Source organism: Sorex fumeus, unplaced genomic scaffold, assembly GCF_029834395.1.
Source record: "Sorex fumeus unplaced genomic scaffold, SorFum_2.1 ptg000034l, whole genome shotgun sequence".
Classification (NCBI taxonomy): Eukaryota; Metazoa; Chordata; class Mammalia; order Eulipotyphla; family Soricidae; genus Sorex; species Sorex fumeus.
In genome coordinates, this window is record NW_026606091.1 from 44,890,087 (window position 1) to 44,912,961 (window position 22,875).

Sequence of the window (22,875 nt, forward strand, 5' to 3'; positions counted from 1 at the left end):
GGGGACCATATGGGATGCTGGGGATCGAACCCAGGTCAACCACATGCAAGGCAAGGACCTTAAACGCTGTGCTGTCACTCTGCCCCCTGCAGCTTTAATTTGATTTTGGTTTTTTTTTTTTCAGTGTTTTCTTTCCTAAAAGGCCAAAGTCAAAACCAAAGACTGTGCATTTTAAGTACAAATGGCATAATTGCATACATTTTTTCCTGTTTATGAAAGTGGATGGTACTACTTTCATAAGCAAAGGGAAGAGAATTTGCAGTCTTCTGGCTCTGAGCCTTAGGACTGACCCTCTGTTTTATAATTCCCATTTCCTCCAGAGCACATCAGCGATAGCAAAGCCATCCAACCAAGTTTAAGATGGAAGTTTCAGATACCAATTCTCCAACATCATCTAGGGTATTTTTTTGGCTAATGGGGATCTAAATTTTGCGCTATAACAAAAAATTCAGTATAAAGAAGGAATAAATAGTAGACCCTTCCCTAAAATTTTGGTATCTCAAATTTCTCGGAAGAGCTAGATCATTGGTCTGCCAGTTACAGTCAGATTCTGGGCCCAGGCTAGGAATCAGGGAATAGTAAGGGATTTTTCTCCCTGCATGTATAGTAACATTCTGCACTGCTTTTGTTTCCACAGAGCTTCTCCACTACGGATGGAGGTAAGTGTGAGCACTCTTTGTCCTTCTGAAAAATGAGTGTTTTCATCTTGGTCAGCCTAGTGGGTTTCACTGATCCAGGTTTTCCATGAGAAGTTTTGTGTTGACTTGTGAGATCGTCAGAAAGAAGGGTTGTCCTGTTCACAGGACATCAAGAAAGTTCGCATCCCTAGTCCTCTCTGCCTCTTCAGGGACTCTGGCTGAGCACCTCATCTGCCTCTAGTCTTATATGAAGGAGTCTTTCCATTTGTTCCCAGTGGTTCACTGCCTGGGCCTTTCTGGAAAGATACGCAGCAAAGAGTGCTCCATCGGAACTGCTCCCTGGCACAGAGGAGCCCATTCATGCTGGTGGTTTGACCCTCAGGCCACAGCACCCAGCAGGAGATCATCACCTGGAGTCTGCAAAACTTCTGAGGCCTCTGGTGTTTCTTCAAATCAGAAAACTTGTGTTTCTCCAGCGTTCCAGGGAAACAGGGTTCAGAAGAATGTCTGCCTGTGGGGAATAGTTGGGGCGGGAGAAGGGCAAAAGCAGGGCCTGGCTCCCTGCCTCAGGCTGGCAGTTACAGGTCGGCCTCTTCTCCCCTGCCTCAACTCTGCTCCCTGTTCCCCAATCCTAGGTCTGTGAGCTTGAATTTGGGGTTTTGCGCTTCTTTCTTGCCTTGTACTTCCCAAACTGGGGCTACACTCTCATGAAAGCCACATGATTTCCACAGTTCCTGAGCTGAACTGCTTTGAAATGCTGGGTCTTATCAATAGGATCATTTACCTTATACTCATCTGGTTCTTAACATGAGGTCAATCTGTAAGCTGAGAAGACAAGTAGGAGACAAAATCAGAGTTGGTATCGTTGTATGTCCAATCTCATTTGAGAAAATATGGGGAAAGTATCAAAATAGATGAGTAATGTATTTTTCTTGACTAGCAAAGATATTTGCATCTAAGAATAATTCTGATGTTGAGGGGAGCCTCTAGAGATATGTGTGTATCTATGTGTATAGAGGGGTATATGTGTATGGATATCTGTGTAGTGTGTGTGTGTGTGTGTGTGTGTGTGTGTGTGTGTGTGTGTGTTCCCAGCTAGTAAAAGACAGGAGGTTTGAATTTTGGTTCCTAGTATCTAGTAGAAGTATCTTTGGGAAGATCCTGGATTACACTCATGGTCCTGTGTATTTGGGAAGCAACAACTGAGGGCCAAGCCAGCAGGGACTCTAGGAGGAGAGCCTATAATAGTTCTTGAGCTTTTTCTAAGATGCGGCCAAATCAGGGCTCTTGCATCAAAAATCACAGATACTTTAGGATGGATGCAGAGAATTCTTTGCCTATGTTGGAGTGTTGGGTGTGGCTTATTGGGAGGATAGTGGGCTTCCTTGGCACTTGGGAAGACTGAAGCTGTCATGTAATCAGCAACAATGCTGTAAATGCCAGATTGGCGTGGGAGTTGGGTCAGCCCACAGATTCCCCTGCATACTGGCAGGTGCCTATTGACCTTTCAGATTTTTTCTTCTTTTCTCTCTTTCTTCTTAAATCAGAAATATCTATATAATTAGGGAAGGGATGGGACCTGTGTGTCATGGTGCTGGGAAGGCTGAGTAGAACACAGAGGCACATTTAGTCTATGATTTGCTGGAGCACTGGAACATTCTCCTCCCGTTTTTCATCGATTTGCTCGAGCGGGCCCAGTAACATCTCCATTGTGAGACTTATTGTTACTGTGTTTGGCGTATCGAATACATCACAGGTGGCTTGCCAGGCTTTGTCGTGCGGGCGAGATACTCTCGGTAGCTTGCCAGACTCTCCGAGAGGGGCGAAGGAATTGAACCAGGCTCGGCCGGGCCGGCAGCTTGCAAGGCAAACACCCTATCACTGTGATATCACTCCAGCCCTTATCTGCCCTAGTGGTCTAATGATTTGCTGTCACTGTCACTGTCACTGTCCTCCCATTGTTCATCGATTTGCTCGAGCGGGCCCAGTAACGTCTCCATTGGAGACTTTGTTGTTACTGTGTCTGGCATATCGAATACTCTCGGTAGCTTGCCGGGCTCTCCGAGAGGGGTGGAGGAATCGAACTTGAGTCGGCCATGTTGGCTGTGTGCAAGGCAAATGCCCTACCGCTGTGCTGTCGCTCCAGCCCCCAATGATTTGCTAACATGCATAAAATAAAGCAGGTTAAAAACTGTGGTCACCACCTCTTTAACTTTCACCCTGAATTTTTCATCCCCTCTGTGTCACTTCCCACTAGTTTATCTGTTTACCAAACCACTCAGAGATAGTAAAACATAATATCACGAGGCCAGAGAAAAGTACAGGAGTTAAGGTACTTACCTTGCATGAGGCTGAACCCAGTTTGATCCCCCAGCACCTTCTGGTTCATCTGGCATTGCCTGGAATGGTCCCAGAGCACAGAGCTGGGAGTAGCCACCCCATTCCCCAAGCACCATGGGTTGTGACCTCTCCAGAAAACAAAAACTGAAAGAAACATGATGACGACTAAAATAAGAGCCTGCAGAAAATGTTACTCTCGTAACCCGGTCCTCCACCTTTGGAGCTCAGGTATTAAAAAGATGCTCTTAGGGATCCAAAGACACGACCCAAGACACAGTTCCATTGTTTTACCTCAGCCTGGATTATAGCTTTCTATCATTCTGGTTATAACTAAGTCACAGGAAGTTTGTAGGGGGTACAGATGGGGGTGTCTGTCATACCACATGTATTAATAAGGGATGAAATCAGAAGGAAAGAACACATCCTCCTAAAATGTGGTCAGTGTATAAGCCATGCTGTGGTCTAGGGCTGAAAATGGAGGCACAGCCAGTTGAGAACCTTGGAATAACTGACTTTCTTATTCTCTGATTTCAAAGACCCCTTTTATTGATATCAAAGTTGCCAGCACCCTTTTGGAATCAAGCCCTTGTTACTAAGAACTAATAAAAACTACATAGAACAATAAAGTCATTTAAAATACTCTCAGGCAGGAGAGATAGGACAGTGATTAAAACTCTTGCCTTGCATGTAGCTGCTTAAGGTTTGGTACCTAGTACCACATGTAGCCCCCTGAAAGCTTTGAGGAGTGATCCCTTTGCACAGAGCTAGGTGTAAGTCCTGAGTACCACCAGGTATGGCCCCAAAATAAAAAAAATTAAAAAAGAGAAAAGAAATATACCCAACTTCTGAAACACACTAATTACCAGCCAACATAAGTTCCACAACTATCCAAGATATTGCAGATAATCCACTAACGGGGCTTGATGAGGAGATGTTGGTGCTGTGTACACGTATAACAATCCTATTTCAGTTATCCTGCACTGTCAGAGGAAAGAAAGGCCTGAGTTTCTAGTGCCAGTGGCTTTGATTACTTGTTTGTCCTGGAAAGAGCAATTAATTTACTCTTGGTAGAATTTCCTGTGTATAGACATATGACTCTGCTCACTTCCTCCTCTCTTTCTATCCTTGTTAATAGAATCTTCATCAATTAAATGGATCCTTTTTCTTCTTCAGTAGAAGTGTCACATGTGAAGCTATAAACTACTTGTAAAATTTCTCTAGTGCTAACTCTATCCTTTACCCATGAGAAACTGGTGTGAAATTCTTGACCAGGACTGTGAAGGGAAATATCTGTCTTGGACCTATGTCATTCCTCACAGTCAGAAACTCATCTACTTTAGTTCCTACCCTATTGTGGACAGTGGTGTCTGGGAATTCCCCCACATTAGTACTCTGATACCAACTGTTGGGAAATCTCAATCTTCAGTTACCCAGAACTGATGTTTCCCAAAGAGTTTCCATCAGTTTCGTTGCTCTAGCTTTGGCCATCAGTGTTCCTCACAGCTAATGTGAATAATTCGGCACTGCTATACTAATGTACGCAGCACTCATCCTGCGTATGCTGTGCTCTGCTACTCCAGCAGAGAGCAGAATGGTGCTCAGCCACCTGATTGGCAGGAAGGGGACGTTTACTGACTGTCACTTGGAGAGATTCTTCCCATAGAGTACTGGAAGCCCTTTGTGTTTGTCTGTCAGATACCTCCTGGCTGTATAGTCTTCGGGGTGAGTAGTTAATGACATTGAAGGGGCTGCCCTGTCCTTTTCATGGCACACTTTTAATCTCTTAGCAGAAGCTTTGTTGTCTTGGCTCTCCAAGAATTGTAGTCCTCACACTTGGAGCTAATGAAGAGGCAAGGCAAGTCTATTCCTTGCTCACCCCAGGCAGTGGGTGAGGGGGCCTGAGGCCAAGCACTAGGCATCACAGACTCTTCTGGGTGCTCTTTCAGAATCCCTGTCTGCAAGTGACTTTTGCTTCTTATCTGCAGAAACATTCAGTAGGCGGACATGTCCAAGGAATTCTGTCATTAGTTAGCGTAGAGTGTACTAGACACATGGCTTGAACTTTCATTTGGATGCAGAAAATCCAAATTACCGAAATCCTATTCTGCATGTTGTTAGAAGTATTCAATGAAAGTCAGAAATTCGGCAGATCTTCTCTGAAATATTCTCTCTCCCTTTATTCTCTCCCTCTAGACCTCTCTGGTTGCACCATGCTTCCCACAGGGTCACTATTAGCAGTCTACTCCTACTCCTTCAGGATCTTCTTACTTGAATCATTTGTTCTCTTTTTGTCCCAACTTTGTACAGGTTTGGATCCCAAGTCTATTCCAATACTCCCCACAGTGAAACTAAGGTCTGCAACCTAAGTTCAAGAACAAAGGCAGGGCAATTTGAAGTAGAGAATAGACATATCATTCTGACATATGGACACATTCAGAGCCCCAAGTTCAAATCTAGTCCATCGTCACCTGAAGGCTGTTTCTGAGTCAACTCCCAGCTTTCATCATCTGGGATATCCAGTTTCCTTCCTTAGAATAAAGAGTCTTTGACTCCCTCTGTCACTGGCCACAGAGAGAAATAGTAACTGAGTCCCACTCCAACCTAAGATCTGCCTGTGTACTCCTGATTTTCTGTTTTTACTCTCTGATGAGTGAAATGGAAAATCCATTCCCTGAGAGAGACTCTGCCCCCCAACCACTACAGATGGGGCTCCTTGCTCTAAAAAAGGTTCATTATTAGTACATAACTAGGTTGCTCTGTAGACAAACATGAGTTTACAAGTGGTCTCGACAGTGTAGAATTGAACCAGTGCTAATCTGGTATCTGTTCACAGTCCCCTAGAGTAGAAACTTTTTTTTAAAGGAAAGCCTGGCAGAACTAAGGCTTTGTCACCAGGGTACAGATGAGTTTGAGATTAAAGGAGGTGTGAGTAAGAGGACTGACTACATTCTGGAAGTGTGCATTCCAGAATTTTGTGACTTGGTTGTATGTGACAGAGGAAGCTAATCATAGCGCTTATCTGGCCCAATTTTCTAGAATCTTTCTCTCCTTTTCCACTTGCCTCTGGAGGATAAATAGGTTCTTCTTGTCTCCCCACAGAGGCTTCCTCCTGTCCTGTGCTGCATTAACATCCTGCTTGCTTTTCTTTTTTTACCTCCTGGGTGTCACCTCCCTGAGGTCACTGTCACTATCACTGTCCTCCTGTTGTTCATTGATTTGCACCATTGAGTGGGCACCAGTAACATCTCACAACAAATCGTGAGACTTGTTGTTACTGTGTTTGGCATATCAAATATGTCACGGGTAGCTTGCCAGGCTTTGCCATGCGGGCGAGATACTCTCGAACGCCCTACCCGCTGTGCTATCACTCCAGCCTCGAGGTCAGTCTTTTTTATTGGCAGGGCAGTTCTCCCCATGTGACTGAGCCATATTCTCTGCACCTAAGCCCAGGGAGAGTTAGTTTACTGTTTGCAATATCACAGTTTTCTGACTGAAACACTAAGTATTGGAATTGTCGGGTCAAGTTTGGAAGTTTTTCTGTTTGCCTGCTTAAATGCCTGTAAAATTAGTCTTCTGAATGAATCTAGCACAGAAAGCAGTATTTCCGGTTCAGGGAATGTGCTCTCATCCACTTTCCCTCTCTGTTTCATGCACATTCCTATTCTGATGTCCCATATTTGGTCCATCAATCCCACCAGTTTGATAATGGTTTCCCCCGTCTGCTATTAGTTTTCCCCTCTGAACTCTTTGTACTCTGAGGCTTGAGAGCTTTCTGTGTGCGTGTGACCAGAGTCACACGCAGAGCAGGTGTGGGGTTTGAACTCTCTGGCCAGGATTCCTTCCTACCTCAGCTTGTCTGCCGAATCCCAGTCACAGGGCAAATGCTTTTCTTTGTTTACTCTGATCCTCTCATGCTGTGGCTGCCTCCGCCGTCCACTATGTAGGCCAGCGAGCTGCTGTCTCGGCACGAACGCAGTGGGCCGCCAACACTGTGCCTAATTGTATTCCCTGTTCTCTGCTACCAGATGCAGTAAATTGCATTTCCTCCCAGCTCCCCAACCTGCCAATCCTCTGTTCACGAACAGCAGAACCGGCACCTGGGCAGGACGGGACCAGCAGAGCAGCTGGTAAGTCCCAGGGAGCTATATGGTTGGATGCCAGTGCCTGCATTCCCCTGAGCTTAATTAATGAGGAATTCTTAGATACCTCCTAGAGCAAAAGCCCAAGGGCAGCTCCATCCCAAATGTGGCAATTCTGGAGACCAGACAGCAGGAAAGCACTGGAGCCCACGGAGTTACTGAGGACCAAATAGCAGGCGAGTTGGTTTTGACATGCTTTCCCTTCAGAGGAGTCTGGCTATTGTGTTTCTGGTCTTTGTACATGCTCTTGTTCTCCAAGTTAATCTATGCTCTGCCTTGTGGCTTATTTTTCATATTGGAAGAATATGAAGTCAAATAAGTTCTGGGGGGAAGTGGGCTGAAACTGTTTTCAAAGGAATTGTGCATGTGTGGCTGGACTCCTTTAAGGTTGGGGGTGTTTGTAGGTTACGGAATAGTCCCATTTCTAAAGCGTGTTTGTACATGGACTTATCCTATGTTTTGTGTACTATATACTAGGGTGGGGGTGGTGTGGGGGTTAGTAATTTGAAAAGCATATTTGTTGCTAGCATTCCTCAGAGTTGTGAATGTTAGAAGATAATATATTTATGACTATGAGGAACGCAGAGAACTGTGCTTTGCTCTGAGCGTGAGTCAGAAATCAGCAATGAGAGAGTGTGAACATTGAATTTCCATATCAATCTTTTTTGCCTTACACAGAAATGCACTGAGGGTCAGGGGTCAAATTAAAAAGAATATATGACTTGTCCAAGGTTACATAGTGTCAGTGTAGGTTAATTCAAAATGAGTCAGGGACTGAAGATATTGTATAGGCATTAAGGTGCTTGCCTGGCACGTGACTGACTCTGGTTTGACCTCCAGCACTGCCTATAATCCTCTGATCATCTCTGGAGTGATCCCTGAGCACAGAGCCGGGAGTAAGCTCTGAGTCCTACCATTGTGGTCACGAAACAAAACAACAACAACAACAACAAAAAGAACACATCATGCATTACATTCCTAGGTAAATTTATGTTTCAAATAAATCACAGGCCAGAGAAACAGCTTAAGGGCTATGCATGTTTTGCTTGAAAAAGGTCTGAATTGCATCCCTGGCACCACAGGCTCTCCCAGAGTTCTGTCAGGAGCAATTCTAAGCACAGAGCCAGGATGAGCCCCTGAACGCTACCAGAAGCCAAAAATAATAATAAAAGGTAAAATTAGTGACATAATCAATTATGGACTTTGAAGCCAGAGGCATTTTGGAGTAGATAAAAAAAAACTGAATATTTTATGAAGTAAATATTCTCTCCTGGAGCGATAGCACAGTGGTAGGGCGTTCGCCTTATAAGCGGCCAACATGGCCGACCCGAGTTCGATTCCTCTGCCCCTCTCGGAGAGCCCGGCAAGCTACCGAGAATATCTCGCCTGCACGGCAGAGCCTGGCAAGCTCCCCGTGACGTATTCGATATGCCAAGCACAGTAACAACAAAGTCTCCAATGGAGACGTTACTGGGCCCGCTCGAGCAAATCGACGATCAATGGGAGGGCCTTTACCTTTTTACCTTTATTCTCTCCTTTTGTATAATGTAAAGCAAAATGACAAAGAGTGACACAGTCATCCTGTGCGCTGGCTGAGTTTGAATAGGAACTGGTCTCTGTTGACATCTTAAATACTTTTACATGCAGATTTATGGCTTCCGAGGGTTGCATGCACCATCAGTGTTGTCTGGTGAAACCCAGGCCAGGACCATGTATTCCTGGGCTTGTTGTAGTGTAGATGAAGCAAAACCTGAAGCCTAAAGCTGTGCAACCAAGAAATCATTGACAGAGAATGCGACTCTCTGGTCAATTTGTATAGAAACTATTCAAAAGTCACATCCCTCTCCCTTGTTATTAGACGTGGGGATGTTGATATTGTACAGGAGTTATGGATAAACAGTTTTCCAGGCCCTGTCTAAAATTCTTGCACTTACCAGGACCTGCAGTACAATCCTTTGGGCAGCATAATGGATCAGATCCTTTAGGAGAAGACACAGTAGATAGGAGAACTAATATTGAAAAGATCAAAAAAGGCTGTTAGCAGTTATTAATCACAGTATTGAGTTCAAGAGTAGTAATGTTATCATGATTAAAATGTTATGTGTAAAACAATTACAATTAGCATTTGTGTATGGAGATACTGAAAGAAACAATTCTCTAAACAGCAATTACATTTTTAAAAGTATCACATGATCAAAACCTTTTTTTAAAGAAACAGATTGAAAAAAACAGTTTGACTTGTACTTTTCTTTATTCATTGAGAACTTATTTGTATAAATGCATTAACTCTGGAAGTATAAATATAAGCAGAGTCATGGGATCTATTTTGATATGATGAACTCCTCTGTCCAGGCAGCAGATTTGCAGATTCATTATCAATAGGCAGAGAGATAGTCAAATGACTAGAGTGCCTGCTTTGCATGTGCGAGTTCAGACTTTGGTCTCCAGTACAATCTGGTCTCCAGAACTCTGCTGAGAGTAACTCCTGAGAATAACTCAAGAGTAACCCAGCAGCACCACTGGATGTGGTCCCAAAGGAAAAACACAAAATAGATTCAATAACTATCAATCATGGTTAAAAAGTAACTACATAGAGCATTGATGGCATGTCAACTAATGACAGTGGTCACTAGAACTCTCCTCTGTATAATCTGTTGCTTTTTGAAACATCCTTTTGGAAATTTGAAAAATCTTAGGAGCATTTTGAAATGTATATTACTTGTCATGAATCAGTATTTTGAAATATTTTGGCTTGGAGTTTGGGAAATTTAGAATTCTATATATATGGGAACTTATTTTGAATCATTTCTTTTCAGAATTAGGAAACATCAAATCCAATTCCTGATTTCAAATGTGTAAATCATATTTGTAACACATAGAACTTAGCCAGTTGTTCTTGAACAGTGCTCACATACTTCTGTGACTGAAGCTCGGTGGTCCATTCTGTCAATAGTTGATGTTGACTGTTAATGAATTCTCTCTTTGACAGAGCTATCATTTGTCTGCCTCCCACTTCTCCTTAATTCTGCTTCCTGACGACTGTATCCAGCTGTTGTACTTTCCTCATCTCTTGCTAGAGGACAAAACAGAACTTCTTGGGGCCAGAGAGATAGTACAATGGGTAGGGCACTCTGATGATCAAAAGGGCATAGCCAAAACTTCCAGATGGGTTATGGAGTCATACTTGATAGAGAAGTCATCTTTAGGGAGAAAAAAAAAACAGTACATGTTAAAGATTTTATTTTCACACACATATATTTGTGGACTGGAGCGATAGCACAGCGGTAGGGCATTTGCCTTGCACGCAGCCCACATGGCCGACCCGAGTTCGATTCCTCCGCCCCTCTCGGAGAGCCCGGCAAGCTACCGAGAGTATCTTGCCCTCATGGCAAAGCCTGGCAAGCTCCCCATGACGTATTCGATATGCCAAGCACAGTAACAACAAAGTCTCCAATGGAGACGTTACTGGGCCCAGTCGAGCTTCCTGAAGACACTCAGAACAAATCTTACATTTTGATTTCTACAGAATCATTTGAAAAGGAATGTCATTTCCCATCTTTTCTAAATCCCAACCCTCCATACCCCTAAGGTTCACAGCCCAAGTCTCTTTAATGGGTGCTGAGATGAAACAGTTGCTTCGAGGTCCCTCCCACCATTTCTCTTAACTTTTCCCACTTTCTCTTGAATCGTTCAAGTGCAGTGCTCAGGTATGAACCCTGGGGTCAGCTCATCACTCTACACTTCAGAGCCTGGTGCTGCAAACCATGTAGCTCATTTTACTAGCCTTCGGTGCTGGAAGGGCATGGGGGTGGGGTCACTTCTAGAGATTTCTGGATCACATGGTGCCAGGCTGAATCTAGGGCCCTTTAGGCAAAGTGAATGCCCCAGTTCCTGAGCCCTCTCCCTGGCCCTTAGCTTCGGTTTCTTATGGAATGTTTCCAAGTCATTTGACATGTCCCCAGGCTCAGCCTTTCCTTCCTTCTCCAGTAAAGGGACTGCTCCAGAGTCATTTGGGCTGAGACACACCATCTGTTTCCCCCACTTGTGTCTATACTTCTTCACCTGCTCACACTGAAGACCCTACAAAATTCTGTTTCTTGATCTCAAAAGACAAAATGAAGGATGAGCTATACCCCGTTCTGCATTTCATAGATTTTAGGTGACTATTAAATTTCTTCTTGTTGTTGCATTGGCCCTTGTAAGCGGGGTCATGTGGAGTCACTGCAGAGTGCGGGGAAGGGCAGGCCAGTGAATAAGAGCTCTGGCAAGCCTTCTGTTTCAAATGTAGCAGCTCCTCTTTGCTTGTGTGTAGAAATTGTAATTCTGGGTCAGGTTACGTTGGGGAAAAGGGTTTAGCACTTTTTGCATGTAGAAAGCTATCTCCAGATGCCATGGTTTTCATAGCACATAATTTGATATTTTGTAATCTTACTGTTCTTCTAAATTTAGTAGCACTTCAGAGCTAAAAAAAAACAAAACAAAACTACCAAAAAAAAATTGGGGGGGGGGGGGGGAGGGGAGAATGATAACCAAACAGGCAACAAGCTCCTGCAATTGCCCTAATACCCAAAGCTCAGACTTCTTTTGTGTGTGTGTGCGTGTGACTCAATTTTATTTCCATTCTCTTTACTCATTGCTCTAAAATATTGCTGTTCATTTCTTTAGACAAAGTGGCCTCTTTTGATCAAGGCTCAGACTTCTTGTCCTCAGGAATATAAGGATTTTATCATGATCCAGATAGACGTTATCTCTGGCATTGGCCTGGCTGGAGATCTTGAACATAAAATAAAATGAGATGAGTATGTATAGCTTCTGCTAGATAAACCTCTAGCATAACAAAGAGAATAAGTTAATAATAATAATTTTAATATTACCATTTTGGGGCCCCAATTTCCCCATTTTTCACAATGGAGAAAAAAATATCAAAAAAGTATTTCTGGACTTTTTGGTAAGGGGAATAAGTACTTAATACTGATTTATAACATTTATTTCAAAATGACCCTAAAATTTTGCAGGTTTCCAAAAGGATGTTACAAAAGGAGATATATTATTTTAAACTGCCTATTATTTTTTTCCCTTTTTTTTAATTAGTGAAACACCATGAGGTACAGTTGTAGATTTACAATTTTTTGTGCTTGGGTTTCGATTATATAATGATCAAATACCCATCCCTCCACCAGTGCCCATTTTCCACCACCATGGATCCCAGTATCCCTCCCACCCCCATCCCCCCCATCCCACAATAAACTGCCTATTGGTGTCTCCACACTTTGAAAGGTAACTCGAAAAATTATCTGTCCATGAAATTAAGCTATTTCTATATAGTTTATAGAATTCCCTCCTCATTTCTGAAAATCAGAGCTTTGCGTATCTGCCTCCAGCACTTTTCCTGTTGTACAAGATTCTTGAGACAAACGCATTGATATGGAAATCGGGATCCAGATTCCAAAGCACTGAGAACATTTTTATCCCCAGCTCAATCATTTTCAATCTTCTCTACTCATCCATGCTTCTAGTACTTTGTAGTAATATTCTTCTCAACACTTTTCAGACTGAAAAAGACAAAAGCAAAATTAAAGATGATTAACATTTACACCTTCCCTGTGGCTTTTTGAAAGTCTAATTGCCTTTTTGTCTGTGTGCCCGTGAAGTCTAAATACTGCCTTTATACTAAGCCAGAGCTTCTCCAAGTGTTTATCTGAGTACCCCTTTCTGGAAAAGAGAAGGAACGTAGTTCCAGGAATGTGAGACCAAACCCTGAAAAAAAACTGCTAAAAATTGGGTTCTTTATAAACCTTGTTTTTTGGATGGGAAGAAATGCCTATTGATACTGTATTTATGGTACAACATAACCATGTTTATTTAATTTTAAAGTGCTCTCTGCCCTCATATCCGAGAAATACTGAAGGAACAGTATATGGCATGTAAAAGCTAAAGTTAATATTCTAACAGAAGCATGGCATTTGTGTGTTAGTCCCAAAGTCAAGTCACTTTAATCAGGTATGAAGTCATTCAAAATCAGAGAACAGGGCTGGAGCGAAAGCATAGCAGTTAGAGCAAAAAAAAAAATGCTTTGTACCTGGCCAATCCAGGTTAGAGGTATGGTACCCCATATGGTCCCCCAAGCCTCCAGGAGTGATCCCTGAGCACAGAGCCAGGAGTAAGCCCTGAGCACTGCCAGGCTTGGCTCAAAAACAAAACAATCAGAAACAAAAGAAAAAAAAACACATAAAAAAGCGAATTCTGTTCTTTATCTGCTCCCCCCCCCACTTCCCATCCCAGGGTGTTAAATGAAATCTAATTCCTGTCTCCACCCAGAAGCACGTCTCATATTCCCTCTCCTTTTGTCCACGTAGCTCTCCTCTGTAGCATCATTCCGCAACACACAATGTTTTTTTTTTCCTGTCCACAGAATTTACTCTCTCTTTCACCTAACTCCTTTCCCAATTCTTTTTTATTTATTTATTTATTTATTGCTTTTTGGGTCACACCTGGTGATGCACAGTGGTTACTCCTGGCTCTGCACTCAGGAGTTACTCCTGGCAGTGCTCAGGGGACCATATGTGATGCTGGGAATCAAACCCGGGTCGGCCGGCCGTGTGCAAGGCAAATGCCCTACCCGCTGTGCTATCTCTCCAGCCCCTCCTTTCCCAATTCTTGACTGAAGGATCCAGTTACTCCTCCTAGCAAAGAATTATTCATTATCCCTTCCCCCCACTGTCATTTAAAAAATATTTTTAGCCCTTTTTATTAAGTCTCTGTAATGTATAACACTATTAATGATGGTTTCCAATGCACATAATTTTAATACCACACCCCTCCCCAGAGTACCTTGTTTGTTTGGGGGAACATTGGGTCCATCACCAGTGGTGTTCAAGATCTATTCCTGGCTCTGCTCAGGAGTTAGTCCTGATGTTCTTTGGGGTATGTCTGGGATTCAACAAGGGTTAATTGCATGCAAGGCAAGTGCTTTATCTCTTGTACCCATTCTAGAGCCCCATTGTTCCTACTTTCTTTTTGGTCTTTGTTTTTAGGAATAATGACAGAATTATTTGGGGGGTTTAGAATAAAGTGGTAGAGAAGGGGAAATGGAATCCACAACGACAGAATCCTTACTGGCAATAGAGGATAAGAAATAGCTCTCAAGAATTCTTGTGTTTGGGGCTAAGGGATGGCTGAAAGGGCTAATGTGCATGTTTTGCATGGGGAAGGTCCATGTTCAATCTCTGACGCTGCATGGTCCCCCCAAGTACCACCTGAAGCAGTGAACAAGAGTAGCTACTGGTACAACCAGGTATAGCAAAAAATAAAAATAAAAAAGATGGTTTTCATAACTTATCATCTAAAAAGATATAAAAATAGAGATTTTGTTTCATACTACATTCTTATCTTAGGTGAGTATGTTGCCTGTGCACATAATCACTGAGTGTTTGGAAGATAACCAAATATTGTACTTAAAGTTGAGAATTCTCTTTGCTTTCCTAATTTATACATATTTCCTATGAGTTTGTTAATAGTGATAGAACATAACATTCTTAACTAAAAAATGGTGCTTTCTAACAAAAGTTTAATATTTGTGAGTCTGCAAAAATTTAAATGCCTACTCTAGGAGAGCCCGGCAAGCTACCGAGAGTATTCGATATGCCAGACACAGTAACAACCAAGTCTCCAATGGAGACGTTACTGGGCCCGCTCGAGCAAATCGACGATCAACGGGAGGGCCTTTACCTTACCTTACCTTTACTCTAGTTCTCTAATGGTACATCTTGTGGGAAAATAGAAAATAACTAACACAAATATTTCTCTTGATCTGACATTGTATGAGCCGATGTATCTATGGACAGTGTTGATTTCCCTCCATGGGTCTAAAACCAGATCTTTGTACTGAGCAAGTGAAACTTTCAAATGGATGTGATTGAAATCAAGCATGGATTTGCTTTCTAATCTTTTAGTTAAGTGTTAACCATAAATAGATTGTATATTATTATGCCAACAACTGTAATATTATCATTGTTGTCTTGCTTTAACCAGTTCAAACATCAATCACTATATATGCACCTTTTCATTGGTGTTATATTAGCAAAGTAGCTGTGACTAGGTCAAAACAACCAAATTGAGGACCAGAATGATCGTACAGAGGGTAGGGCATTTGACTTCATGCTCAGCCAGACCTAGGTTCTATCCTGGTGTCCCCAGCCTGCCAGAAGTGATTCCTGAGTGTAGGGCCAGGAGTAAGTCTTGCACCACTGGGCGTGCCAAACAAAACAAAACAGACAACCAAATTAGAGTTTTTAATTAGCATTTGTTTCACAGTTTGTATAGAGAAAGTGCCTTCTATACAGAAGGCTCTTCTATACATAGGAGAGCACTGTAGAAGAGTACTATAGGAGCTCTTCCATTGACAGTACATTATATACATCTACCATCTAAGGTAGAATTTGGCAGAGAGGGATCATTATAAAAGAAAGTCAAGCCAAAAATCTAGACTTCAAGAATCTGAAAACTTTGTACAGCTGATAAAATGAACATTCCCACCAATAATCACACTTAAGAAGAAAGGTTTAAAATTTTCAGTCAAGTTTCTTCCTATACAAAGTAAACTAAAGGAGGAGAGTCTGTTAGGGTGGACCGTAGACTAGCTGGGGTCAGACATTTTTTTTCTTACATTGCCAAATCGTAAATATTTTAAACTTTATGGTATCTATCATATGTTCTTTCCCTTTCTTCTCTCTTCCCTCCCCTCCTCTCCTTCCCTCCCCTATCTCCTTCCTTCCTTCCTTCCTTCCTTCCTTCCTTCCTTCCTTCCTTCCTCTCTTCCTCCCTTCCTCTCTTCCTCCCTTCTTCCCTTCCTTTCTTTCCTTCCTTCTTTCTTTCTCTTTCTCTCTTTCTTTTTCTTTTCTTCTCTCCCTCCTCCTTCCTCCCTTCCTTCCTTCCCTTCCCTCTTTCTCTTCCTTCCTTCCTTCCTTCCTTCCTTCCTTCCTTCCTTCCTTCCTTCCTTCCTTCCTCTCTTCCTCCCTTCTTCCCTTCCTTTCTTTCCTTCCTTCTTTCTTTCTCTTTCTCTCTTTCTCTTTCTTTTCTTCTCTCCTTCCTCCTTCCTCCCTTCCTTCCCTTTCTTCTTTCTCTTCCTTCCTTCCTTCCTTCCTTCCTTCCTTCCTTCCTCTCTTCCTTCCTCTCTTCCTCCCTTCCTCTCTTCCTCCCTTCTTCCCTTCCTTTCTTTCCTTCCTTCTTTCTTTCTCTTTCTCTCTTTCTTTTTCTTTTCTTCTCTCCTTCCTCCTTCCTCCCTTCCTTCCTTCCCTTCCTTCTTTCTCTTCCTTCCTTCCTTCCTTCCTTCCTTCCTTCCTTCCTTCCTTCCTTCCTACCTTTCTTGCTCTTTCCCTTTATTCTTTCTCCCTCCCATTTTTCCTTCCTTTCTTCCTTTCATTCTTTCATTCCCTTCCTTACTCTCTCCCTCCCTTTCTGCATCTCCCTTCCTTCCTCCCTCCTTTATATCTTTCCTCTTTTTCTTTGAAAGCAGAAACCAGTCTTGTTCCTCTAGTCATACAAAAACAAGCTTCAAGCTACCTTTGTCCCTCTGGCTGTGAGAAGAGAGCAGTGACAGGTAAAAATAGGAACCAGGTCATTATAAAGAGAGCAGGAAAGGTCCCAGTCTAAGGCAGCGATGACTGATAATGGTGAGAAGATGTGTGGGTATAGATCTAAAATGAAATTCCTCACTCTCAGCAAGATTATGGCACTGGATAATTTGGAAGAAAGGAGAAATCACGTGCTTCTGAGTCTTCTCTCCTGAAAGACTGAGGTAGTCCTAGTATTATCTAACAGGAAGTCTATACTGGATTTTTGAGAGAACAAAATATATATTGCTTTGCAACTGCTGGGTTATCTGTAATGTGAATTATCCAGAGAAAAGCTGTTGGAGGACAGTTGGTCCTTTGGTCTAAGGCGCAGATATCTCCCATCTCGAAGGTGGGGCCTCTCCCTGAAGTGGCACACTAGAAAGGATGGAGTGTCACATAAGTCTATAGCCCAGGAAAGATCTGGTTCTAAGGAACATGAGCCTGACAGCAGGATTTGGGATGAACTGAAGAGGGTGAGACCAGAGCAGAAAGACAAGGTAGGAAGTTCTTGCCGTAAGCTAAGGAAGATGAGTCTACTTGAACTGACTGGTGGTGGTGGAACTTCAAGGTAATAGCAGAGGGGAAAACTAGTTTGGGGCAGAATCCCAAGGACTCAGCATGAGCACTTAGAAGAAGAGTGAGCCTTGTGATCATCCTCCTCAGCTGCCAGTATTGCTGGTTGACTTCTACCTTGTTCCATATTTTGTTTTAGAAACCTAGCTGACTGTCGAGCACTCAAAAGTCATAGAAGCAGACCATTTTCATATTTATGGAGTGAATGTAAATGCCCTATTTATAGTTTAAGGGAGGTTAACCACTTGCCACCTACAAAAACCTTTGCACATTCTCCACTAACAGTGCAGGAAAATGAACAATGAAGTGTAGAAGAGTCTGTTGGGTTTTAAAAAAAGAATTAAAATTTTGGATCTTATAAAGGAACTACATTTTTTTTTAGATTATATTTATTTATTTATATATTTATTTTTACTTCCTCCGTTCCTCTCGGAGAGCCTGGCAAGCTACCAAGAGTATCCCATCTGCATGGCAGAGCCTGGCAAGCTCCCCGTGGCATATTCGATATGCCAAAAACAGTAACAACAAGTCTCACAATGGAGACGTTACTGGTGCCCACTCAAGCAAATCAATGAACAACAGGAGGACAGTGCTATAGTGCTACTTTTATTTTTGTTATTTTTATTTTGATGAATCATCATGAGATATCTTTACAGACTTACAGACTTTCATGATTGCATTTCAGTCCCACAATGGTCAAGTACCCATCCCTCCACCAGTGCCCATTCTCCACCCCTAATGTTCCCAGTATCCCTCTCCCCACCCGCAAGCCTTCCCACTTCCCCCACTTCCTTCCTGCCTCTGTGACAGGCATAATCCCTCTTTCCCTCTTACTCTCTCTGTCCTTCTGGATGTTACGGTTTGCAATACAGGTAACAAGCAGCCATCATGTTTGGTCCATAGTCTACATTCAACATGCATCTACTATCCTGAGCAGTCCTTCCAACCATCATTTACTTAATGCTCCTCTCTCCATCCCAGCTACCTTTTCCCCCGGCATATGAGTTCGGCTATCAAGCCGTGGGGCAGTCCTCCTGACCCTTATTTTAACTGTCCTTGGTGTTAGTCTCCTATTATGTTATTTTATATTCCACAAATGAGTGCAGTCCTTTTGTGTCTGTCCCTCTGTTTCTGACTCATTTTACTTAACATGATTCTCTCCATGTTGATGCACTTATATGCAAATTTCATGACTTTGCTTTTTCTAACAGCTGCATAGTATTCCATTGTGTAGATATACCAAGTTTTTCTAACCAGTCGTCTATTCTCGGGCACTCGGATATTTTCCAGATTCTAGCTATTGTAAATAGTGCTGCAAGGGGGGCTATATCTTAACCAAGGGTTTTTCAATTGTCTATGAGCCCACGGTAAGCTTGTAATCAAGACAAATCTGCATGTTTTTGTCTTCTCTTAGTTTGTTACACTAGGTCTAACCAATTCTCTGTGACCTTATTTTAGCAAATCATCCTCGGAAGTCTGAGTGCCACCGAGATATGGTCACTGTGCCTCTGTCTTCCCTGTGCATCAGGCTGCTGTGCTAAAACACATATATAACCACCTCTGTCCACAAATGCACCCACCCTAACACTCCAGATGCTTTGCAGTTAGACTAGAAAGGGCACAGAACCTTTTTTTGTCTGTTTGGCAATTAACCATTCACTGGCTTTTTTTGTTGTAACATGCACTTCCTTTCTCTTGTTTTCATTCAAGCTATATACGCCATGGAAATTAATGTGGAGAAAGACAAACAAACTGGAGAGACCAAGATTCTCTCTGCATCCACCATTGGCCCAGAGGGGGTCCATCAGAGAGGAGTCAAAGTCTGTGACGATGGTACCAAAGTAGTGTATGAGGTGCGTTCAGGAGGCACCATAGTAGAAAACGGAGTGCACAAATTAAGCACAAAGGATGTAGAAGAGCTTATTCAGAAGGCTGGACAATCAAGTTTCAAAGAAGGGCATGTGTTAGAAAGGACTGTGATTGCAGATGGAAGCCTCGGCCACCCTAAGGAACACATGCTCTGCAAAGAAGCCAAATTAGAAATGGTACATAAGTCTAGGAAAGATCATTCTTCGGGGAACCCAGGGCAGCAGGCCCAAGCCCCCAGCACTGGAGGGCCAGAGGGAAACTTGGATCAGCCAGTCACCATGATTTTCATGGGCTACCAAAATATTGAGGATGAAGAGGAGACTAAAAAGGTGCTAGGCTATGACGAAACCATCAAGGCAGAATTGGTCCTCATTGATGAAGATGACGAGAAGTCACTGAGGGAGAAGACAGTGACGGATGTGTCCACCATCGATGGGAACGCAGCTGAGCTGGTATCTGGAAGGCCGGTGTCAGACACGACAGAGCCCTCATCCCCAGAAGGGAAGGAAGAGAGCCTGGCCACAGAGCCCGCCCCAGGTACCCAAAAGAAAAAGCGCTGTCAATGCTGTGTTGTCATGTGACCACTCTTTCTTCCCTTTTCTTCTGGGCAGCCTCTGTGTGCTCCGCCACTTCCGTAGACCTCACTGTACCACTAACTGCAATACTGTGAACTGGAAGCAAACACCTGCCTTGCCTTGCAGTTGGATTGCTTTGATTTCTTTTTTTTTTTTTAACCTTTCATTTTTCTCCAGTTTCCTCACCCAAAAGACAGCGTGCATGTGTGTGCTTCATTCTATCCAAGAACTTGCTCTTCCTCTAACCTTCCCTTCTGTCTTCAAGAGCGAATCAGTTCCTTACTGTTCACTTGGAATGGACCCTTCATATCAGCCAGTTATATAGTAGCCTTAATCCACCTAACTGGAATTGAACTCATTTGGCGCCAGGGCTTTTATGTTGTAGTGTGTTCTTAGAATGTAGTCACACACCACCACGTCGCTGAGTTCTCACTTGCCTCCTTTGCTGTGGATCTTTGCTTTCATATTTTGTGTGGCAAAAATGCTGTTGGCTCCAGCTGGTTCTCGTGTAGCCAAAAGTGGACCTACATAGTCTGTCTAATCTAGGGTGATGCTTTTTTCTGCCTTACATAATCTTCCAGATTACAGTATTGTGCATCTCTGGCTTATCTTCTGTTAAAATGGAAATGAACTTGATGTGAAAGAAAAGAACCCAGTTCTTATCACAGCTGAAATTAGGGACTGATCCCATAACCTGCCTGTCAGCAGTTCTCTCTTTCTACGGCTCACCTGATGGATTCTTTATATAAGAAGCACCATTTTGCATTTTCTATGGACATGAAACAAGCATTATTTTAGGCATCAGTAGCCGCCTCCAAACTTAGGCAAATTCATAAGCCTTTGCTTCGATTATCTCAAAAATGTAAAATTTTATAGTTTCTTGGTCACGGACATTTTTTTGATCATGTTAATCTATTTTCAACGAAGTGATAATTTTGAGGAGTATCTCTGCAGTGACCCCATTTCTCAGCGCTCTGACTGGCGGTGGTTGCTGTGATACCCCCTTCATACAGATGGTGCTGTAACTGAATTAACTGTTCATCTAGCCTGCCTGGTTGATTATAGAGCCTTACATCTGGACTCTTTTCTTTCTGTCCCCCTGAGAAATAAAACTTTTCCAGTAATGTCATCATGTAGGTTTAGCTACCCCTTGAATTAAACTTTAAATTAAAAAAAAGTATTTTAATGATCAGAAAGATTTTTTTAGGATTGGGGATATGGCTCAGTGATACAGCATTTGCCTTGCAGGTATGATCAAACCCAGATTCCTTGCTATATAAAAATACAAATCCAAGACTAGTATTCTCAATGTTTTAATTTAGTAGATACTGAGGGACACCTAGCCATGTTCCTTAAACTTTGAGAGATCTAAAACATCAAGGAATAATTTTTACTAGGAAGGACATAATAAATAAATCATTAAAAAAATTCATAGTATTCTGCCCAAAACAACATAAATAATAAAACCAAAAAGAAGCCTTTTTGAATAGAAAAACAGTGAAATAGAGATGTACCATTTTAATGATTTCTCTAATATCTGAGATTTCTGTTTTTACCTAAAAGTTCAGAGCATGTGGCAAAGGATTCATCAAATTATTTATGTCCCACAAAAAAAAAATTTTAAAAATCAGGAACCAGAGTGACAGTACAGGTAGGGTATTTACCTTGAACATGGCTCAGCTGAGTTCCATCCTCAGCATCCCATATGGCTCTCCGAGCACTGCTAGGAGTTATTCCTGAGTACAGTGCCAGGAGTAACCCCTGAGCACCGCCGGATGTGTCCCCAAACCAAAATAAGACAAAAAGAACAACAAAATATCATACAGCAAGACCTATCACACACAACTATTCTAGCATTTGTAGTAAGTGATGAAAGAAAAACACAAAGTACATGAACTTAAGATAGCCCTGAGAACATTTTGGCACAGAACCAACTCAATACCAGTTTTCTCAGTGCTGAATCTGATTATGAAAAAAAAAATTTTTTTTTTGAAATTACAGTCATTGCGGTTAAAAGAAGAAAAGCAATCTTTTTGTTTTTTCAAATTTTTTCTCAAATAATTATATTTTAATGAGTACAGAATGTGTCGTTTTATCACCAACATATAAACAACAAAGAGAAAAAGTAAAGGAGTGAACTTCAATTTTCTAAGATGATCCCATTTCTGACTTGGTTTGAATCGCTGAGGGAATTATCTCTAAGCCTCACATTTCACCAAAGCAGCTGCAGTTGAATAAAATTGCTCTGTTACCTAGAAATAACAGCTGATTCTGCTGTCTATAACTCTTAATATTTTCAGTTTCATGATTTTCAGTAAATGCTCATTTAATCATCACAAAAAACATCAAAAAGAAAGTGGCGTGGCAGATAAACTATTTAACTAGAAGGGAAAAAGTTTTCATAGTTTGGACAATCTACTCTTTTAGTAATTTAGGGGAAAAGCAATCAAAAAATTCCATACTTTATTTTTTTTGTTCAAGTCAGAAATAAAAACTAGACCTGAATTTTTTAAAAGCAAAGTTATTGAATGGAATGACAGACCTTAGAACAGAATTAGTCTCTCAGGACAGATAATTTCCTGAAATGATTCCACCTCTTCCATCAGTGAATTTGTCCCTCAAAAATAACATGTTGCATTCCTTTCTCTACAACAGTACTCCTAAGATCTAAAACTAGTGATAATATGCACTTTCACTTGCTCATTTATCATTGTAGCAATTAGCAAATGATTGGAGTTAGGCCCTGCTATGTATACATTTACTATTAAAACATCAATTGACAGTTTTAAAGTAAGTTGTGTTGCCATTATTAAAGTGACTTGTGGCCTCAGTTAATGAAGGTATTTTTGAATATGGAATATATACATCTGTGCAGTTTGTATTATTTTCCTAGTATAATGGGGTATTCACACTCAGTTCTTTTATGGGGTAACACCTATAGTCCCACTTACAGCAATAAGTAACTTCACTTTATAATGAAAATATGGAGTTTTTAACCTTCCCTGCTGATTATTGGCATGCTCTCTAAAAAACTTTACTATGTATTTATGCATGGTAGCTTTCCCGTCAGAAATACAGGGTATTATATTTCATAAAAAGACTAGTGAATCAGTAATGAAGCTGCAAA

The 22,875-nt window shown here is 41.9% G+C and overlaps 1 protein-coding gene across 5 annotated transcripts in view; it reads left to right on the forward strand.

Annotated features, from left to right (window-relative positions):
* Window positions 1–22,875, forward strand: part of PALM2AKAP2 (PALM2 and AKAP2 fusion) — a 524,226-nt gene that overhangs the window by 287,840 nt on the left and 213,511 nt on the right. For 3 of the 5 annotated variants that reach the window (XM_056117284.1, XM_056117282.1, XM_056117281.1), the window contains exons 6-8: window positions 638–659; window positions 7,004–7,105; window positions 19,015–19,710. In XM_056117284.1, the coding sequence (XP_055973259.1) occupies window positions 638–659; window positions 7,004–7,105; window positions 19,015–19,710 (820 nt within the window). The remainder of the gene's footprint in view (window positions 1–637; window positions 660–7,003; window positions 7,106–19,014; window positions 19,711–22,875) is intronic. The other 2 variants (XM_056117283.1, XM_056117286.1) reach the window with 2 other exon arrangements.